This window comes from Nannobrachium achirus (assembly GCF_963921795.1).
Source record: "Nannobrachium achirus genome assembly, chromosome: 24".
NCBI lineage: Eukaryota > Metazoa > Chordata > Actinopteri > Myctophiformes > Myctophidae > Nannobrachium > Nannobrachium achirus.
In genome coordinates, this window is record NC_137831.1 from 29,688,983 (window position 1) to 29,711,378 (window position 22,396).

Consider the following 22,396-nt stretch of genomic DNA (forward strand, 5'->3'; position numbering starts at 1 on the left):
ATCTACAAGCTCACAACGTGTCGCAATGCGACGCGTTTTACCGGTAGATCTGCTACTTTCAAGGTGCAACACCTGAAAGCAACCAAACATAAAATGACTTGTCTTTTAGTTCTACTGGATCTCTGTTTTTTTATTTGCTGACAAAATTGTCAATGTAGTTTTAGTCATCATAGCTTAAGTTAATATATATTTTTTTTCTATTCATCGTCAGCGAAAAAAGGTAGTTTTAGTCGACGACCGTGACCGTTAACGTACGACATTCGGTGACACGTGGTTTTTTCCTCTTTTTCTTTGTACAAAGGAATGCAAGCCCAAGCAGTGGAGACAGAGCATCGTGAGGAGGAGAGACACGCTGTCCATCAAGGAAGTGGGCGAAGACGACATTGGGAATTACACTTGTGAATTACAGTTCGGGAGCTTCGTGGTGCGAAGGACGACCGAATTATCCGTCACGGGTAAGCGGAAACCTTCCCACCTCTTTTCTGTCCGGTAGATCTACGCATCTCTTTCTGGTCTCTTGTCTATGCAAACGTTTAATGTGGTCTCGACCAGAAATGCTTGGGAACATATGTTGTACAGTAGCCTACATAGCTGTGGGAACTAGGGGTGCCATCCCCTCCCGTATTAACCCATATTCTTTGACAATGAAAGAACAGCGATGCAAAATAAATGATGTCACATTATTCATATAATGTTATAAAGTCTGGGTGCATCCTCTGTGAAAGTTCCCGTGGTGTGTTGCACGCATGGCATGCACACAATGGAAGCAAGCAAGCATGTGTGTATGGACCTTTTCATTAATCCGAGGAGAGAGAAAGGTGCTACCACGACCGGACTGGGTTTTGTACACTGTGTACTTTTCCTCTCTTTATTAGTTGATGTGTCTCTGACTCACCAACAACCACACACCCCCATGTCTGTTGTTGAGCTGGCCATTAAATGGTTGAAATGGTCAAAACCTCCACCTTTCCTTCTTTGTCGCGATCTGATCGACACCCCAGGGCGAGTGCCATCATAACTACCCTTACCAGCACCACGATGTAAATGTCCCAAATCCAGACAGACCTTGACCCAATGGACTGACCTCCATAAACGGGTATAGAGGGTATGCGCATGCATAAAGTGAATGGCAAATCGAGTGGCAAAGTGGGTGGAAAAGTGAGTTTAACGTTGTTTAATGCAATCAGATAGGACTTTTCTTTTTGGATGTATGGGCTGTCAAGGCCAGAAAGTAGTTATTTGCCACCTAGTAGGTGTTCCTGCATAACCTCTGGGAATGATAATGATGATGTCACGCGCATATCTTCTATACGGCGCTAGTTCAACCCTCAATCCTGGAAAATGGTTTTACATAATCGTTGTTGCCTGGTGGAAGTCCAACACCGTTCTATCATTGTTTTAAAAACTATTTAAAATTGCGAAAATAGCAGCTCTACAAACTCACAAAAATGGGAGCTTGTAGTTATTCTATTTTCACTGCTCTTGTGGGACACTCTTGTATGACATATTTACATAAACACACACACACACACACACACACACACACACACACACACACACTGGTCTGTGTTTCAGTGGACGTTTATAACGGACATACCTGACCTCATGTATTCTTCATGTTTTGACACCAACAAAGAAGATATTGTTGCGGGCCTGCTGTGTTAAGGTTGTTTCTTCTTCGACTGCTTCATTTGATCTCTGGAAACAACTATAAACCAAAATAGGAGGGGCTGCTAAAAAAAGCGATTAGAGGGGGAAAAAGCAGCAGGAGCACTCGAAAAATTAGACAGAAGGCGGAGCTAGCCTCACAGCACGTTAGATTCAATTGAACGCGGTGCCGTCGGAGTTACAAAGGATGTGATTCAAGCGCTTCATGGTCATGTGGCTTTCAGGGGAGTTTCGGGACCTGTGGATTGGATCCGTGTTTCACAACACAGATCAAAAAGTAAGGATGAAACACAGAGATACGAGGTTTCTGCCCGGCGGCGACGATACAGCAAGCCGACTTATGTTCCGAGACTTATGATCTCTTTAACGGTGCTATATTTAAACCAGATTTGGCAAAGAAAAAAGAAAAAAAAAACATAAACGAGCGACACTGCATTGTTAAGAAATTAGCCGCTTTGTCAGAGAGAGAGGAAAAGGGTGGAAAAAAGTCCTTTTTAAAGCTGATTCCTGCACCTTTCCCTGCGTACCAGGGAGCATCCCAGTCAATAGCACATCTGTCGCTGTGTCTTCTGTGGCCGCTTTAATTGCTAAGTAGTGGAATTCACACTGAGCCACTTCAGCACTTTTCCTTAAGGCTGTTGAAATATTTAAGCCCAAGCTTAACCCTCAAATACCGGGAACGCGCCCGAGAGTCGCGTTAGATTTTAACCACTTTAACCGTGATTTTGTGCTTTAGCTATTGAAAAATAGCAGATATACAAGCTGCAAGCTTGTAGATCTGCTATTTTTGAAAAGTCAAGATATATATATATTTTTTAGTAAATTTATTTAAAAGCGAACATTTGTAACTCAAATGTTTGCTTCTGGGGGGTCCCTGGAACAACGTATGGGAGTCCGTGGCCAAATACCTGCAATTTTGGGGGTCGTTGACAAGAAAAGGTTTGAGAACCATTGATTTAGAGCAGGGGTCGGCAACCCAAAATGTTGAAAGAGCCATATTGGACCAAAAACACCCAAAACAAATATGTCTGGAGCCGCAAAAAAATTATAAAAGCCTTATATATCGTCGTTGTCGGGTGGAAACCTTGTATGTCCAAAACTTTGTTTTGTATTTATCATTTAAAAAATGAACAAAACTAGTGAAAACAGCCGATCTACAAGCACACAACGTTGTGTGCTTGTAGATCTGCTGTTTTCACTACCTTTGTGCGTCGGTCTTGTATGAAGAAGCAGGGCTTTAGGCCTACTTTGCAAAAAAAAAAAAAAATACAAATTTGAAACTTGGAGATACAAGGTTTCTGCCCTACAGTGACGATAAAAAAATCGTTGAAACAAAAAATATTTTTTTTCCCCCTATCTTTTTCCATTTTCATACATTTTTGAAAAAGCTCCAGGGAGCCACTAGGGTGGCGCTAAAGAGCCGCATGCGGCTCTAGAGCCGCGGGTTGCTGACCCCCGATTTAGAGGAAGGATTCAGAAGTCGGGTCAAAGATCGGGTGCATAGACTTGCACACATTTTCACGATTTTCCCAAAAAATAGCAGATGTACAAGCTCGCAGTGCGGCACTCGTTGCCGCGCTGTGAGCTTGTATATCTGCTATTTTTCAATGGTCGAAGCGTAAAATAATGGTTAAAGTGGTTAAAAATCTAACGTGACTCGGGCACTTTCCAGGTCTTTGAGGATTAAAGCGTGTGACAGATTGCTTGCCACCGCCACTGTCACAGCCAAGGTTGACACAGCAAGAACAGCGGCTTGGGAGGCTGGGGGTGTGCGAGGAGCGTTTACGTGCACACAAGCTTCATTATATAAATGAGACGAGATCTCAACCCGCGAGGGGGCGGGGCCCACTTGGCGGGCGTGAGGATTTTGCGAGTGACACACCCGGAAGCCAGCGTGTCTTCTATGGCAGTGGTTCTCAAACTTTTTTTCATGTATCAATCAAGGACTCCCCAATTGACACCTATTAATCTGCGGACCCCCATTTTGAAAATATACGCCAGGGACCCCCATTTAAGAGAAGATTTTCAGGGCTCTAGCAGTGATTCTGAACCATTATACTTTCAAGGACCCCCTGTTTGACATACAGACCCCCATTTAATGGAATTTCTGTCTCTGAGACGCCAATTTTTATAGTAAAATCAATGTTCATTTAACTCGGAGAGCGTGCAAATGGAGCCAAATTTTTGGTTCCATTTGTACGCTCTCTGAGTTATAGACCCATAAGGGTCCATTTGGGTCCTAACTATCATTTAGCTGGGAACCCCTGGAACTCCCTCAAGGACCCCTGGGGTTCCCCGGACCCCACTTTGAGAACCAATGTTCTATGGAAGCATGTTGCTCCGAGGAAATAGCTACAAGCTTGTAGGCTATATTCTGTCATTATTTTAAGATGAGAGCATGTTAAGTGGCCAAACTAGCAACATGTTCCAGCAGCATCTTCCATAAAATCTTATTTGTGACCGTCAGGCAGCATTTAGTATGAAGACGCCGAGCCTACAGTATGTCCGTCTGTCAGTCAAGCTAATCAACAACTGCTCAGTTGTTGATATTTGGGGGGAGCAGCGGATCACGTTACCGCCGTGCAAGCGAGAGGCGGATAACGTTACCGCTGTGCATCGCCTCAAAAACGCCATGGTCGTTGGCCAAAGACACAACGACAAGTTTGTGTTTAGAAGTTCTGACCTGACGGTCTCCACTCGCCATTGGTGTGTTGCTTGTAGTCTCGGATATGTCTGTGATTTCTTCACCTTGTTGGCAGTATGTACAGTATGTATTAACCTGTATATACTGTAGAACAGCAGGAACAATATTAAAACATTATAACTAGTAAAAACCTAAGGGCACAATAATCTCCATATATAGACATTCATACAGGCTTAACCCAATTCTCTGCCCCAGAAATTAACGGATTAAAATGTCCAGAGTGCCTCTCATTGGCTCCAGTAACGGCCTGTCTCTTATTTTGAAGGCCAGAAGTCCATAGCGTTAACACTTCCGGTCTGACGTCATCGCGTCATGACGTCATGACGCTCGTCGTCCACATGGTGTTGTGTAATGGCGGAACGGAGCTTTTCAACATGTGTTTTATTAGCGAGCATCTATTGCCATCCTCCCACTTGAAAGTGTTGTTTGGAGATAATGGACATTAAAGATGAGATTCCCCGTCTGCCTCAATGTTATGGGATTACTATTTTGTGCTCGTGGATCCGTGATGATGAGAAATCAGCGACGGAGATCGGCTCGGAACCTTCCGCCATTGTACCCGGTAGGATAACCGCCGTTACAGTAATATATTACTTTTCGCGAGTATACTCGGGATCGGCACTCTGGGTACTCGAGTACTTTTCACGAGTATTCTCGGGAATGGCACTACATCGGTTAATATTGATGACATCAGGGATATCCATATATGGGCATGACAGGGACAAGGACAGAAGTGTGGTTGCCGTGATGCAAGTCACACTTGCAAATTCATTTGAATTTTCCCCATTCAAGTCAATGACTGACTCATGTCAGTGATCAGTCAGTCACGCCTCATGTCACACTCCATATATGGCCATTACTTTATTGGTGAATTAATTTTCCCCGTTGACAGTGTGATTTGTGAAATCACACTGTTAGGACTTGGTCATACAAACATTTTCAGTCGTGAGATTACATTTTGCTTTATTCCATGCACACACACACACACACACACGCACGCACGCACGCACGCACGCACGCACGCACGCACGCACGCACGCACACACACACACACACACACACACACACACACACACAATTCTCAACACTTAAGCGTATCTCATTGGGATTCCATCTGCCAAGTGTATCCCACATAACCTTTTTTTATTTTGCCTTTATTTCTCCCGTGGCACCGTCCGGGACCGACTGGTGTCTCCATTGTCTGTGGTCGCCGCCATAATGCGGAGGCGTGTTTGTTGCTGCTGTTAAACAAGGCTCGCTGACCTTTTCAGCCGAATGGCTTCGAAAACCATTTTGCCCCCGACAATGAAACGGTTTCAGAATGCTGGGGAAATAATAGTGCTGTGTCCTGTTTTCATCCTCGTCCTTTATTACCCCATGCTATAACGGTTATTTTACCCATTTAGGCCTAGAATTATCGAAGGCTTTAACTATTGAAAAATAGCAGATATTCAAGCTCACAGCGCGGGACCGAGTGCCGCGCTGTGAGCTTGAAGATCTGCAATTTTTGAAAAGTTGTAAAAAAAATAGCAAATTGTAGATCTGCTATTTTAGCAAAATTTAGCAAATCTTAAATCTTAAAAAAATCTTAACATTTCCCTGGTCCTTGGAACTAAATATTTTGAGATGGGGGACCGTGGCCAAATACATATCATTTTGGGGGTCCTTGACATGAAAAGGTTTGAGAACCACTGACATAGAAACATAGGTTTTAGAAAAAAAAAAAAAAAAAAAAAAAAAAAACCTTAGAAGGATTTAAAAGACACACTAGAATCGGGTGAAAACATTCAAAGACGTGCACACATTTTCACGATTTTTCAAAAATAGCAGATCTACAAGCTCATTGAGCTTGTATATCTGCTATTTTTTTAAGTTAAAGCATAGCATAATGCGTAATAATGCGTACCCAGTCTAGATGGGTTAAAAAACTTGTGAATTTCGGGCTGTAAAGCCCTTTGCACACAGGACAGTCGCGTTTCTTCCGTTTGCTGTATGAATAAAACGCATTGGATTTGGTGTGCAATGCTGTGCGGAATCTGCGCTGCGGATCCCAAAAGGAGTCATACAAGGAGTGATGAGTTTTTTACCGCATGCGACAAGACGCACAAATCGAACTGGTTTCGATCGAGAGAAAAACGCACGGCCGCAGCCACTCGTCGCACGGCTAATTCGGATCCGATGTGCATGAGGTCATAGAGAATAATTGTTTTCTTTTAAAAAAATGAAATTGACCGTTTTATCCGTGCGGATAAACGCGCCTGTGTGCAAAGGGCTTAATTGTGGACTTTTTTTTTTTTTTTTTTTTTGCTGTGTCACACGGAAACAAACGATCCCTGGATTATATTCTTTACGTTCATGACTCATTTGGCAGGGCCTCCCCTTTCGCCCTGACCCCCGCTCGCGTCTGCCGCGAGGATACCCTGACAGAATACGGGATGAGGGGCCTCTCTGTCACTTCCGATCCAAGGCGCCGGGGAAAAGTGAACGGGCCGTTGATGGATGGAGGGACTGTTGTGTTTCAATGTGACCCGCCTCCTGAACGGCGAGGGGGCGGAACGGTCAAACAAACTCTTTGTGCGAAGGGTTTTGAAGCGGGACCCCGAAGTGCCGCGGAGAACAGACGGGGAGTCGAGGACTAAGCAGGGTTTACTGACACAGACGGGGACGGAATGGAATACAGAAACGAGACGTGTTACTGACAGGAAAGCGGCTGACTATGAGTCGGGCCGAAAGTGATTGAATAGAGTTCATTTTTCACTGGGCAGGCCCTGTGCAGTGCTGGGCTATCGACAGGGACGTGCAGAGAATGTTAGAGGGGCAGCTGGGGCTGACGTTTCTAAAGGGGCCTTTTGGTGAAAATATCAAAATTAGCAGACCTCCAAGCTCACAAGTTCAGGACGATCTCAAAGTTCACAAAGCTTCCGCGTTGCGACCTCCAAGCTTCCGCGTCGTAAGCTTGGAGGTCGGCTATTTTCGGTGCTTGATTCCACACTGAACTAAGCATAATCAAGTCAATACTGGAGATGTGGCATACGGCATGGATTGCTACACAGAGAGGGCAATTCTTTCAACATAAAATGCTGCATTCAAGTTCAGGAGAGTTTGAAAAAGGCAATTCTCTTGAATCCTTCAGGTTTGGCATGGAAAGAGGGCATTTGCATTTCTTTCACCATAGTAAAAACGGAATTCATGGTCGGGAGAGGGTAGGCTACTTTTTACAGATGGATAAAAGGACAGGGGCTCAAGCCCCCTTTGATGTCTATGTGTGCACGTGCCTGGCTATCGACGTGTGCTTGGAGGAACTTTGAGTTCTGCTTCAGCTACCAGCTGAAACAGTTATTTCATCATAATCGTTATTATCGTTTCCATGTTGGAAAATGTTTGTTTTTTCTCAAACCTTTTAGGAAATAGTAGCTATTTTCAAGCTTTTTCGGAAATAGCAGATCTACAAGCTCACAACGTGACTATGGTTTAGTGATGGTTTAGTGATGAGTCATCACTTTTCACAGTTTTGTGGGGTCTGTTTTTAGCCCGAGGAATGCTTGCAATGGATTCAGAGAATCATGAAAAACCCCTAGTTAGACCCCTCACATGCTACCTAAAGAAGATTTTTTTGAAGGGAAGGGAGCCAACATTTGCCAATATGGCATTTCTTTTATTAAAAAGTTACTTAAAAGTAATTCAATTTTAACTTTAGAAATGTGCAGATGTAAACGCTAATACTGGAGGTTGGTTTGTTTACCGTTTAGTGAGAAATAACCCCCCAGTTTGGGAAGCACTGCCCTAGAACATACAGTAGCCTCGCATAGCCAGGCTTACTCATCTGCGAAGAGAAAAGCCTGGTGACAATATCAGGCAGAGACCGTTCAACTTCCGCCGTGAGAATTTAAACGGAAGACTGCAACACATGACGTAATGTCCGTTAAACGCAGCACTTCCGCCACTTCCGCTAGAACCAACCGGAAGTTATATTGAGGCCAGGGTGCCTAGAACATGAGCTGTCTGACCAGGGACATGCTGGGCCCCTGATTCAGCCCGGGAAAAAGAGTTGGAGAGGCCATTGCGCGCTATAGAGAGAGATCTCTCTCTATATTCAAAGATTACTACTCAAAGATTTGTGACAAAGTGACAAGCCAGTGGGCCAATTACATGAGTTATATTTCGTCGTTGTCGGGTGGAAACCTTGTATGTCCAAAACCGTTTGTTTTGTATTTATCATTTTAAAAATGATTTAAACTAGTGAAAACAGCCGATCTACAAGCACCGCGAGGCGTTGTGTGCTTGTAGATCGGCTGTTTTCACTACTTTTGTGCGACGGCCTTGTATGATGAAGCACGGCTTTGCTTTGCGAAACAATTTACAAATTTGAAACTTGGAGATACGAGGTTTCGGTCCGACAGTGACAATTTACTTTGTTGGCCGCCCAGCCAAGACATTTTATAAAAATAAAAAAAATCCTAATGGCCGGCCTGGACCAGCCGGGAATGAACCGGCCGTTCGGGAGTTGTCCCGCTTTTCCCAAAAGCCAGCACGTCCCTGTGTCTGACACCCCAGAGCATGATGAGACCAGTCTGCCCAGGCCCCCTCTGAGCCATCCCTCCCCCTCATCACTTCAGCAGCCTTGCTGTGGAGGACAGTGTTATTTGTGGAGGGGCTCAGTCAGGCTGCCCGCTTTACTAGCCTGTTGGCTGCCCTGCCTTGCCTGCATGGGAGAGTGTTTTTTGCAGGTCTTTCAGTCCGAGTGTATCCAAAAGGCAACTGGGTTAAGGCAGCGGAAGCTTGTGATTGGCTGCGCGGAGGTGACGAAAGTCGGGGGGACGGACATACACTTAAACCCAACCTTAACCCTAACCTCAGTAAAACTAACGTTGGTAAATGCTAATGCTACCTGAGAGGCAGGGGCTGAAATTTCGAAAAGGGCCTTTTGGTGAAAATACTTTATCGAAAATAGCAGACCTCCAAGCTCACTTGGAGGTCTGCTATTTTCGGTGCGTGATACCAAACTGAACTAAGCATAATCAATTTCTTTCACCATAGTAAAAACTGAATCCATGGTCTGGAGAGGGCACTTTTTACAGACGGGTAAAAGGGCAGGGGCTCAAGCCCCCTTTCATGTCTATGTGTGCACGTGCCATGCTGCCGACGCTGGTGAATGCTAACCTGGTGAGTGCTAAACCGGTCGGACCAACGGTGCTTAACCCAGTTGCTTTTTTGATACACTCGGATTGAAAGACCTGCAAATAAACACTCTCCCTTGCCTGCATGCCTGCCTGGCAGCCAGCCTGCTTTGCTTTGCGGCCTGCCTGTATGCTCTTTGGGTCATGCTTAAAACCATTACGCTTTGCCATTAACTGCTACCTGATTAAAGTTTATGGTCCCCTAAAGAGAGGGGGGGAGAGAGGCAGACTCTGCTCCAAGGCCGGCTAGGGCCATAAATCATTTTTTCCCCTTTACCAGCCTCAAAATGTCATCCTCAAGGGAATGCTCTTAATCTCTCCATCTACTTTACGGAACGGTTCCGAACAGGAGGCAAAAGATGATTGACGATTAAGCCCCGGCGACGTAAAGCGGCATTTTGTGCCGGGGTTTCTTTTTTCGAACGGTGTACCAGCGCGGCGTGTCTGTCAGAGAGTTTAAACCGCGTCGTGCGCTAAAGAGCGCTCGGGAGTTGCCGTCGCTGCAAATGAGCCTTCGCCGCTTCTTTTGATAAAGGCAGTGCGAGGAACAGTGGTGGAAAAAGTACTCAGATGTTTTACTCAAGTAAAAGTATCAATACTGCAATATAGAAATACTCTGTTACAAGTAGAAGTACGGAATTCAAAATTGACTTGAGTAGAAGTACAAAAGTATTGGCATCAATAAGTACTTAAAGTACCAAAAGTAGAAAGTAAAAAATGTTTGAAAATAGCAGATCTACAAGCTCACAACGTGTCGCAATGCGACACGTTGTGAGCTTGTAGATCGGCTATTTTCAAATAGCCAAGGTATAAAATAGGACTAAAGTGGTTTATGTATGTTTTAGAATATTAGAATTTATAGTTTAGTTTAAGTTTTCAAATAAATGTAGTGGATTAAAGGTACAATATTTGGATCCGAGATGGAGTGGAGTAGAAGAAAAAGTATTGGAACTTGGAAATACTAAAATAAAGTACAAATGCCTCCAAACTGTACTTAAGTACAGTACTTAAGTAAATCTTACTTCACACCACTGGCGAGGACTACTGCGGGAACAAATTGTTCCCCAAAGATAGACTCGCCAAATCTTCCCCCCGCGAGCAGTTATGAAGCGACCATTGAGTGCGTTTAGAAGATCATTCATATCGATGATCTTTCAGGATGATATAGCACAGTTTGCCTACAAGGTTACAAACCGCCCTACAATATATCTCACTTACCCGCAGCTGCGCGGACAATACCACTCATACCGCTTCTTTTCTTTTTTCTTTTTTCTTTTTTTTTAATCTAATCACCATAGCTGGGGATATACTGAGGCCATATCATTTCCCAAATGTTTGCTCTGTGTCCCCATACTAAGCATTGATCGCCAAAACCGCTTAACTCCATTTTTGAGGTTTTAGATCTTTTTGGGGGGCATACATCAGGGCTATTGAACACCCTTTACATCTGAGTGTTGGTTAAAATAGCATTGAACCAATGGAAAGTAGTAAAAAGTGCTTATGGACAAAACCTCCTAACTCCACACCTTCTGACAAACCAGCTAACTCCACCCGATTGGCCCTCTCTTTTTTTCATAAATATGTGCTATTGAACACCCTTTACGTCTGTGTGTTGGTTACAATAATATTGAACCAATGAAAAGTAGTAAAAAGCCCTTCGGTCAAAACCTCCTAACTCCACTTGAGCTCATTTTCCGGAAAATGAACATTTTGGAGTTAGGAGGTTTTCGGCCCGACAACGATGATATGATCTATTAGATTCTCTTTAAGGCAGTTGTGATCAGTATATGAAGTACCAGACAGAAGCATGACCTTAACCGGGACTCCCGTAATGGCCTGCCCATGTAAATGCTCTTATCCATTTACACAGGCTATACAGTAATTGCAGATGTGATTATAATAGCATAGCATTATTGCTTTCCATACGAGAGTGGATTAGCGCCTCCATTTGCATCAGGTGAGCAAATGGATATGGGTCTGACTAATCACGTTTGCGCGGGGAGGTTGTGTTTTTCGCGACGGGCCCGAACTCCCATGTAATCTATCATCAATCAATGGATCTCCGTAACGAGGATTCATTATCAATCCCTTCAGTCAAGTTAATCGACCGTTTCATGGGGCCCAGGTTGTCCGGTGCGCTTCCAAAGCGCCCGCTCTCCAAGCGGCACGGTTGCTAAGTGGCCCGCTGCCTGCTTTGTGTGTCTGACCGGGTGTGTTGCACCAAATTCTGGGCCCCATGGGTACAAGGATTGATTGATTGAAGACTTTATTAGAAGTTTGCATAGGAAAAGGTACAGTTCACTGGTACAAGGTCTACTAAAAGGAGATCCATGAAAAGACTAAGCTAAGGATCTGATTGATGCGGGCCATTTGCGATTTTTCAAAAATAGCAGATAATATGCAAGCTCACAGCGCGGCACCAAGTGCCGCGCTGCAAGCTTGTAGATCTGCTACTTTTGAAAAATCGTGAACATTAATTTGTGCAAGTCTTGAATATTTCAAATCCTTCTAAGGTTTTTTTTTTCTTTCAGTCAGTGTCAGTGGTGCTCAAACTTTTTCATGTGAAGGACCCCTTGTGTGGTGCCTTGAAAAGGCACCACAACTTTTCAAAAAAATCTACAAGCTTGCAGTGTGGCACTCGGTGCCGCGCTGTGAGCTTGTAGATCTGCTATTTTTCAATAGTTAAAGCATACAATAATTAAGGCCCCTCCACCTTAGAAACTCAGTCCCAATCCTATAGCTGGGGAGAGGTTCCCTTTTTTACGGAGTGCGCGTGTGTGTCAGATTAATATGTGATGATGACAGATGTTCCAAGGACAGGCTGACATTTGGGGACGGTCCTTTGGTACTTGCGCGCGCCGTTGGCCAATACGCTATGTTCCTGCCGAGCGGCCGTTTTATTGTTCATTACGGGAGTCACTTCTCATTCGATCGCCGCGTTCGCTGACCGTTTGAGTCCGGTGTTAACTGGTGGGTTCAAGTGGAGGTGAGGTGCAGCTCCATATGGACAGTAGTGGGGGGCAGCAGCAGCTGGTGGGCCCCAGGTCCCCGTGGTCCGGGGACCACCCATGGTCCTTGACGGGGTTCCAGGTGGTCTCCAGCTAAATGATGGAAGAGTTGGTAACCAGATCGACCCTTATTAGATCTCTTGAGAACGTAAAATAACGGGTCAATTTGGTTTCATATTACGCTCTCAAGAGTTAAATTATTGATAAATATCTGCATTACTTAATTTAAAAGAAGTCTGCACAATTAGAAGGATGTAGAAGAATTGGTTATTTTGATCAAAAAATTACAAATTTGAAACTTGGAGATACAAGGTTTCTGCCCGTCAGTGACGATATGGATCAGGATTATTTTCCGATTCTAGCACAACCGTTTTTTTAGGTCTCCCGTGGGTGGATGGAAGCGACGCGGGATATTCCGCGACTATTATTCAAAAGGCTGGTGAAAAACGCTCTAATTTGTGGCAGTCAATGAGTTAAATAAAAACTCCACGCCTCAAAAAAAGATCTGGGAAATGTAAAGATAAGGGTGAAAGACTGAACTATTGTTGTGTTGTGTTGTGTACGAACAAAACCTCTCCAGATAGCACACCGTGCACACTCAGCACAGATGGAGATCTCGAATACAGATGTCTCTGGTATAGCCTCTTCATAATCCCACTGTTTTAGCTTTACCAAGACAGTACTGTGCATTTCGCGTTATCTGCAGGGTGGTGGATACTCACTTTTCTTACCCAAGTAAAAGTATCAGTACTGCAGTGTAGAAAGTGTAGTTCTTGATTGTGTTACATTTAGCTAAAAAATGTACTGCAGCAGTGGTGTCAGTTCAGCAAAAGCTAGGGTATGGCAAAGATGGGAGTCCTCATGCGCACGCCCGTAGGGAAAAATCGGATTTGTCAGTTTCCCCCCGGATTTCTACGGTTTCTTGGGCTGGATATGGCAGCCTGGAATGGTTGTTCAAGTGCAGCTAAACTGGCATGTTAGTAAACGTGCCACAATTAACAATAATGCATCTCAACTGTGCAGCTGACCTGCGGAACCTGGGAATATACCATTTTGTCAAGATGGGGAGAATACAAGTGTGGAGAATATAATTATAATACCTTGTTAAAGTGAAGTAAAATTTAGCATTTGTTGTTATTGTACTGTAATTTAACAACATAATAGACAATAGATAAAGCACAGATTGACAAACAGACATTCATGGATTTATATTTAAAAGTAACTTTTATTTTCCCTCCTGGACCCAGGGTATGGCAGCTGCATACCCCTGCCATACCCAATTGACGCCCCTGTACTACGGAAACCCGATAATATCACAAACAAAATTTATATTATTGCGACCGTCAGGTCGCAGTTACTATCAAAAACCTCCACTGGCAGTCAGTCTGTCAGTCACGCCACTTCACGTCACACTTTTGCCCTACTCATATCTCCGCCACCGTTGCCCCGATCCATCCTTGGCTGCCAAACCACAACCTCCACCCCTCATTTCTCACATGGCCCTCTTCTAGCGCCATGAGGCCGATTCTTGCAAAACACATTTTTGGACACTGCTCCTACAAATTTTGCCCTAAAATCCCGCAAATCGGTGCACAATATGTCTAGATCATCAACATGGATCTGTCCCATTTAGCGCCACCATCAGGCAGATTTTTTCAAACACATTTTTGGACACATGCTCCTACAGATTTTGCCCTAAAATCATGCAAAGTGGTACACAGTATGTCTACTAGAGTCATGTCATCAACATGGATCTGTCCCATTTAGCGCCACCATCAGGCCGATTTTTACATGCGACCTGGCAGTTGCTTATCTCCCGATTAGGGAGTCTTACTGGTATATATTATAATCTATATTATAAAATATATACAAATATATATTATGCTGTGCAGTGTACAACATTATCTGCAGAAGCCTACAGATCTCTGTGGAAGAGCTGTCAAGCCTCTCCCCTCTCTCTCTCTCTCTCTCTCTCTCTCGGGGCTCCCGGAGGGGACCAGAGTTCAGGGTCCATTTGATCATAATGAGCGCCAGCTAAAATTATAATAAGCTCCCACGCTACGGTCGGTAGTTATTGGAGGGATAGACATTACTTCCTAAATGAAATTTGGGGATTTTACGACCGCTTCATAAGCCTTTGTTGCCGTTTGATGTCTTAACATTAAACGCAGCACAATAAAGGGGTGGGCTGGGGGTGTAAGGTGATGAAATAGATGTAAAACTAACTTTGTGCGTTGCGGAGATGGCCTCCGTGGGCTGTAGTTAATGAGTCGGGATTGTTGCTGTTAATGCGTTTTTTGGAGGGAGGATTTTGGAACTCGGGCGGCCCACACATGGGCGACTATATATAGCCCCTTTTACACTATGAGACGGAACCTGAACCTATTTCTTTGGTTCTGGTTTAGTTTCCATAGTATACGGCCCGGTTTCAGACAAGGTTCTGGGAAACTTTTTTAGGTCCTGCTCTTGATGTGGTACTGAACATGAGTTCTGGGAACCTATGGGCGGGTCAGCAGCACTGCTGCTCTTTTTTTTTTTGGAACGCTCACGGTTAGGTCTGGTTAAATGGAAACTTAAGCAGAACTTGGTCCCGGAACTTCACGGGTTCTTGAAAGTTCTTGGTTCTGGAAAGTTCTGGTACTCGTTCTGGTTCGGCCCTGTATAGTGGAAAACGGGCTTAAGTGAATCAAAGTGTGGTCAAAGACAACAGAAAAGAGTGTTGGGGTGGAAACAATCAGGAAAGCATCATCTGGTGTATAAGACGCCTCGGCTTCTGGAATAGAACGTTCACACATTCAAAACGATCAGTTTTGGACTCACAAGGTTTCCACCCGACACCAACGAAAATGTAGTGTTGGTGCTGTCCACCGCTGCAGATACGGTTATGTAAGAAGGTATGTGCTGTATGCTGTGCTGTGCTGCTTGGTACAGATAAAAGACAGCAGGATTATGAAGAGGCTATACCAGAGGCATCTGTAGGCCTATTTGTGATCTCTATCTGCGCTGAGTGTGCACGGCGCGCTATCTGTGTTTTTGTTTGTGAGGCTGAGCAACAAAAAATGCAATCTTTCACCCCTTATCTTTACATTTTGTCTGCTTTCGTATGGAAACCTTGCATCTCTGCACGCACACACCCACGCACGCACGCGCGCTCGCACGCACGCACGCGCGCAGATTTTGGTGTTGGCTATTCGAAATTGCAGATGTAGGCCTACAGATGTGTCGTTTCAAGACTTTGGGCTTTACTGCTCTTTTCCTGAAACCTTCCTGCAATTGCGTTTTTTTTCCCCCCACAGGTTTCTTTCCCTGTTTTGCCTTTCTAATTTTTACGGAGAATGGAGCGTATTTTTGCTGAAACGCGCAAATGCCAAGAAACCACTCCATTCCCATTGAAAAGCAGCATCCACCTTAACTTCAAAGTCAGAGAAGGTCATAAAAATAGCAAAAACATAAATAATCTACAAGCTCAATGTTCTGCCAATCCACTGGAAATCTCTTGCCAATGGCAGGACGTGTAAAGTTTTGGAATTAACGGAATAATTTAAACATTTCCAACACAAATCCTCTCTTCTGGGTTGTCCCCTGGCTGGCACAAAACATTTTCAGATGGGGGTCCGCCGGCCAAATAATATCAATGTGACCTTGTCCTTGACACGAAAAGGTTTGAGAACTAAGTGATTTTATAGAAGGCATTCGTAGAATCAACCTCAGGTCTTAATGGGTCAGGTTAATGGTAGGGTAAGTGATTTAATTTAATTCAGATAATAACAAAATGGGTCTATGTTCGGATATTACTAGTTACTATAGAGTGTTTGGTCCATGTTTGGACATCAGCCTTATTCCCTGTGAGGAGAAAAAAAGCAGTTTCAAGACAGGTTTTCCTCCAATTAGGATAGAGTGGGGCCTTCCACCAATCATGGTCGAGTGGGGGCGAGCCTCGGTGCATACCAAGCCCCATCTTCATCATGATTGGAGGAAGGCCCCCGCCTGTCACCTACATGAAAGCTGAAACTGAAACTTAAATGAAATCACTTACTCTACCTTTAAACTGGCCACCTTTCACACAAATGGCCCGCATCAGAACAGTGCTCTTGAGTGACAGGGGCTGACTCACCCAGGAGGGTTTACGTTTGAACTCGACATTAAAGGCCCATAGTCGTGCTCCGCACTGATATAGCACTTGAAAGAAGAAGATGAAGGAGAGCTCTTTAAATATATATAACACACCTAACAGGCCTGTTTATATCTACAAACAACACAGGAGCTGCTCGGAGAGGTGTTGCAGTCGGCCGTACCGCGCCGTCGTGACGAAAAGAGAGCTGAGCCAGAAGGCAAAGCTTTTAAAGACCCTGTGCACAGGAAATACATGCCTTGTTTGGGCATTTCCTGCTGAGAGCAGTTTGACGTGTAGGCACTAAAAACCTCATCTGATGGATGTCATCAGTGATGTCACTGATTCTGACTGGTGTATTTTTTAATTTAATCTTCTGATGCTATACCCTAGAGTTCACCGCCATCTTTTGGGCAGTGTGCCATGCTATACCCGAGACCTAGAGTGCATCGCCATCTTCTGTCTAGAATAATTATTTCACTGCCTTTAGTGGAACACCCCCACAGCCTTTCAAAGACAAACTACAAGTATTGTTCATGACTTTGAAACATGTATTTAATCACTTAACCATTTTTTATTTTAAATCAGTTTCATGCCAAAACAGTAAAAGTACTGTATTTGACTATAGTCGAGTAGAAGAATACATTGTTTTAAAATAAATAAAAATACTCAAGTAAAGTAAAACAATAAGACTTACTTGAGTAAATGCACTACTTTCCACCACTGCAAACAAACAACACATTTGACGCTCAGTCATGTTGCAGATTCATGCCGCGTAACCTCTATTACGGCAGAATACAAGCTCAGCTAATTAGATCTACCGGCAGGGTTTGTTGGAATGTAAATGGCCTGCATTGTCTTTGTTATTCACAGCATAATGCAATGCTCTAGTCTGTTTACCTACACTCTGGACAAGTCTACTTACTACACTACAGCACTGCAAATCCCCTAGCTGTCCCTGTTCTACACAGTGCATTTCCTGCCAGTGGTATTCAGTGGCCATTATTCCCCTTTCATCTCTCCCAGTGTTTCGCTTATAGGCCTATAGGTGGTGTGGTTTTGAGGTTAAGTTTACGCATACAGTCAGGGGCGTCACAAGGGGGGGGGGGGGGGGGGGGAGTGGGACTGAGTTACTAGGGACCAAGTAGGAGGGACCTTAATTATGTTATACTTTAGCTATTGAAAAATAGCAGATATACAAGCTCACAGATGGCATTGAGTGCTGCATTGCGAGCTTGTAGATCTGCTATCTTTTAAAAGTCGTGAAAATGTGCGCAAATCTTTGAATATATGTATTTTTTAAGCGAACATTTGTAACTCAAATTTTGCCTCTGGGAGGTCCCTGCCTGGAACTAAATATTTTGAGATGGGGGTCCGTGGCCAAATACATATCATTTTGGGAGTCCTTCGCATGAAAAAGTTTGAGCACCACTTACATAGAAAAAACATAGGTTTTTCAATTAGACGATAAAATTACCAAAGGTTTTTTGAACATGAAATATCCCTCTGAGTAAAAAATGTGAGTACTTTTCCAGCACTGAGTTTCTGGACGTGAGGTTTCCACCTGACACAGACGGTATGACGGAGGTTGGGACATAATCACTGGTCTAATGGACAGAAGATATATAATTAAAGTGGCCACAGCAGTACTTAGAAGGAACAAGACGGGAGGATTAAGCGGACGGAGGATGGAGACAATTATATTTCTTGTGAATACACCTTGTAATCAAGCAAGGCTGCTTAATTTAGGTTTCTGGCTTCAATCCTATGTCCATTACCTGTTTTCTTTCATTACATCGCGAGGAGAACATGAAACGAACGAACTTTTGATTAACACGGCTTCCTTTGATTTGAGGACTCTGTTTCTGATTGATTGAACTCTCTATTGAAAACGACTTCAAAAGGGTGAAAGAATTTAACACAATAAAGCCTGGAGGCTCGGTTCCATTATCGTCCTTTTGGGGAAGGTATGGCATGCAGGGGGCAGTAACAAAAGAATACATTTAAAAAAGGGGGGAAAAAAGAAGACAAAGACAAAACTATGAAAAAAGACACGTTAAAATGAAAAACATCTCAAGTAAAAAAAAAAAAATACAATAAGACTCCCTAATCGGGAGATTCTAGGCCAAAATCTGTAGGAGCAGTGTCCAGAAATGTGTTTTGCAAAAATGGGCCTGATGGTGGCGCTAGAGGAGGGCCATGTGAGAAATGAGTGGGTGGAGGTTGTGATTTGCCATCCAAGGAGTGTGTGTGCAAAGTTTGGCATTGATAGGGCCAACGGTGGCAGAGATATGACTATGGCAAAAGTGTGACATGACTGACTGACAAACAGACAGACAGACAGACAGACAGACAGACAGACAGACAGACAGACAGACAGACAGACAGACAGACAGACAGACAGACAGACAGACAGACAGACAGACAGACTGACAGCCGGTGGAGCTTTTCATAGTAACTGCGACCTGATGGTCGCATAATACTTAGAATAGGAGTTTTCACGAAAAGAAATAAAGCAACTAAAACGATAAAACATTATTTAAAAGAAAGGAGCTATACCAATATTTACCAGCTTTTGCCTGTATTGGTTTTATTGTGTGTTAATGCCCTTATCCCTTGATGCCAGTAAGACTAGTTCTTTGTGGGGAGTGCGTGTAGTATGTGTATTGTAAAATCTATTAATATAACTCTGAGAGCCTGAACGAAGAGAAGGGAGAACAAGACAGTGGTTCTCAAACCGTTTTGTGCCAAGGACCCCCACATTTATATTTGCCCTCAGACCTCGATCTGAAAATGCTTTGTGCCAGGGACCCCCAGAAGCAAAGATTTGTGTAAAGAATGTTAACTTTAGGGGCGCAGTCGGTAGCGCTGTCGCCTCACAGCTGTCCTGGGTTCGATTCCCGCTGGGGACGCTGTGGGCACTGGGGGAGTGTTCTCTCCTCTGTCATCAGTGCCCAGGCGAAAGGGCCTTTCAGTGTGGAGTTGGCATGTTCTCTCCGTGTCCCCTAGGGTAGGTACCCTCACAAAAAACATGCAGTAATCCTGGTCTCTATACTGCCTCCCCCTGGCCAGCCGTGGCGCCTGGGTCCGCATCAATATGCCGACGGGCCGGTATTCCGACACTAAAACTAACCCTAACTCTAACCCTAACCCTAAACCTAACCTCAGTAACCGTGACAAGTAACTAACCTGCCGGCGCTAGTCGGAACAGCGGCCCGTCGGCATATTGAGCGGACGCCGTGACGCCTGATGGACGGGAAAGGAACTGGTTGGAATAACGTGTTTGTTCCGCGTGCTACATCCAACCGGGGACCCTGTCAGGTGAAAAGAAGCGGCTTGGCCTCCCCATGCATTGGAAGAAGCATGAGGTCAGTCCGTTTCTCTCCCCAGAGGGAGTGTAACGTCCAGCATCAGACAACTGACACTGGTGGAAAAATATGTGTTGCAAAAAATTGTGGGATAAACATCTAATTTTAAAAGATTTGCACAAAATCTGCTTCTCTAAAATAGCAGATCTACAAGCTCATATATCTGCTTGTGAACCCCCTCAAGGACCCCTTGACCCCACTTTGAGAACCAATGGTTTTAGAGGCAGTCGCACTGCATGGAAAAGAAGCAGAGGTGAGGTAGCACAGACTAAAAACATTGAGGTTCTCTGTGGGAGTGACGAGGATGGATATAGGATCAGGAAGGAGTACAGATGGGACAGGGACAGGCAGCAGGTTACATGTTTTGGAGATAAAGCCAGAGAGGCCAGTTTGTGGAGGAGGGATGGTGAGTAAAACGGTAAGAAGAATGCTGAGGTTGGGGCTGCCAGGCAGGAGTTACTAGAGGAAGTCCAAAGAGTGAGATTTATGGATGTAGAGAAAGAGGACATGTCGTCAGTTGATGTGAGAGCCTTACAGGCATGGGGTTTGATTTGTTAGGATAAAACAAGAGGGGAGTGGACATTTTCTTAAACACTTAAAGGTGCCCGCCTGCACGGTACACAACAGTAAAGGCCCTATCATAGTGCGGTCTGGGGTGATAAGGCATCACTGCGGTGTAGTCTTTTAAGTCAGAAAACTACAACATTACGTCATTCGCCACAGTGAAGGGCTATCACCGCAAACCTAGACATCTCTCTCTCTGAAATCTTGACCATCAAAATTCGTGCCATATTCTGGCCTTTGACATGGCCTTTGACACAATCTAAATGTCTCAACAGAAGAGCAGGGAGACAAAACACAACCACCCCAATTGACCGAATTCACGTTACGCAACTTCCTGGCGCTGACGTCACGGTAGAAGGGGAAAAACTACTAATATTCTATAGAGTTAACACAGAAATCGCAAATGTAATGCAATTTCCGAATAGTAATGTATAAAATACGGCTAGCATGATCAAGAACACAAGATAGTAAAAGGCACAAAGCGGTATAATTTACTTTACCGTTCGAAATAATGATTTGTTGGCTTTAAGTCCAGCTATTTCTATGTTATTTTACCCTCCAAAGCTGACGTCAGCACCAGGAAGTTGCTGAGAAATTCGCTGAGTGCGCATGCGTGGGCGGGCTGTGAATAGGGTCTATTGTACAAGTTAAATTGTATTAACATGTAACGACACAATTACGTTTTATTAGTTTTAAAGTTACATAGTGCTGATTTAAGCCCTATATAGCAGTGGTCTTCAACAGGGGGTCCGGGACCCCTAGGGAGTCCTCAGCGTTACTACAGGGGGGCCGCTTGTGTTTTATACATTAACCACTTGAACCATAGCATCCTTATTCTGAGTGGAACATTACACAAAAATAGCTGATCTACAAGCTTACAAGTAACGCCTCGCAACTCGGCTATTTTTGGCAAAGAAGAGCAGACTAACGTATTTGACGGTTCAAATGGTTAAATGTCTGAAAATACACTTTACTCCAACATGATGACTTTCAAACAAGTGTGCCGTCTAAGACATCTATGAAAATCTTTCTTCTGCAAAACTATTTTATACAATATGTAGGGGGGGTCCCTGCTTTATCTCTCTCTCTCAGCTAAAGGGTCCCTGGCCTGAAACGTTGAAGACCCCTGCTATATAGTATACATACTGTATTTGTACTACAAATTGGTGAGCTGAGCACATAGCCGAGGGAAGTAGGGGTGCTGCGGGTGCGGCCGCACCCCCTCCCCCACGTCCCACCGCACCCCCCACCGCCCCCCCTAAAGGGGGGTTGGGGGGAAAATATTGCCGATCGGCAAGTAGAGGCTCTGACATCAGTGGCGTGAAGTAGGAGCTATTTGCTACTTCTATTTCCAGTACAATTTCAAAATAAACATGTGTTGAATGATCGATTGTATATACAAAAAAAAGAGAAAAGACTCTTATTTTGAAATGTGCTTCTGGGCACAGAGGAACTGGCTTTCAAAGGACTTCCCTTTTAACTTGTCTAACTTGTCTCTCCGTGCGTAACTGATGATGCGTCATGACATGGACTGATGGACTCGGTGGATTATAACAATACGGGCATAAAGGAATATTTAACAGAACACCAAGACAACACAACCTAGGCTATGAAGACATTAAACATCGCCCTCTGCTAGCCCTGGGGTCCTCACTGGTGAGTCGTGACTCGTGGCTATATGACTTGTAATGATGAAGTCTAGGCTAATGTTTGGGCTATAGTGAACCCTTAGCTATAGTGGCTAATGGCTATGGTGTACCAGAAGCGAACGGCAGAACCAGCTGTTTCCTCCTAAC

The 22,396-nt window shown here is 44.2% G+C and overlaps 1 protein-coding gene across 1 annotated transcript in view; it reads left to right on the forward strand.

The window, feature by feature from the left end:
- Positions 1-22,396, forward strand: part of LOC308279970 (interleukin-1 receptor accessory protein-like 1) — a gene marked incomplete at both ends in the record, with an annotated part of 729,472 nt that overhangs the window by 353,523 nt on the left and 353,553 nt on the right. Inside the window, one exon of the mRNA XM_080720201.1 lies at positions 302-455. Coding sequence (XP_080576327.1) covers positions 302-455 — 154 coding nt within the window. The remainder of the gene's footprint in view (positions 1-301; positions 456-22,396) is intronic.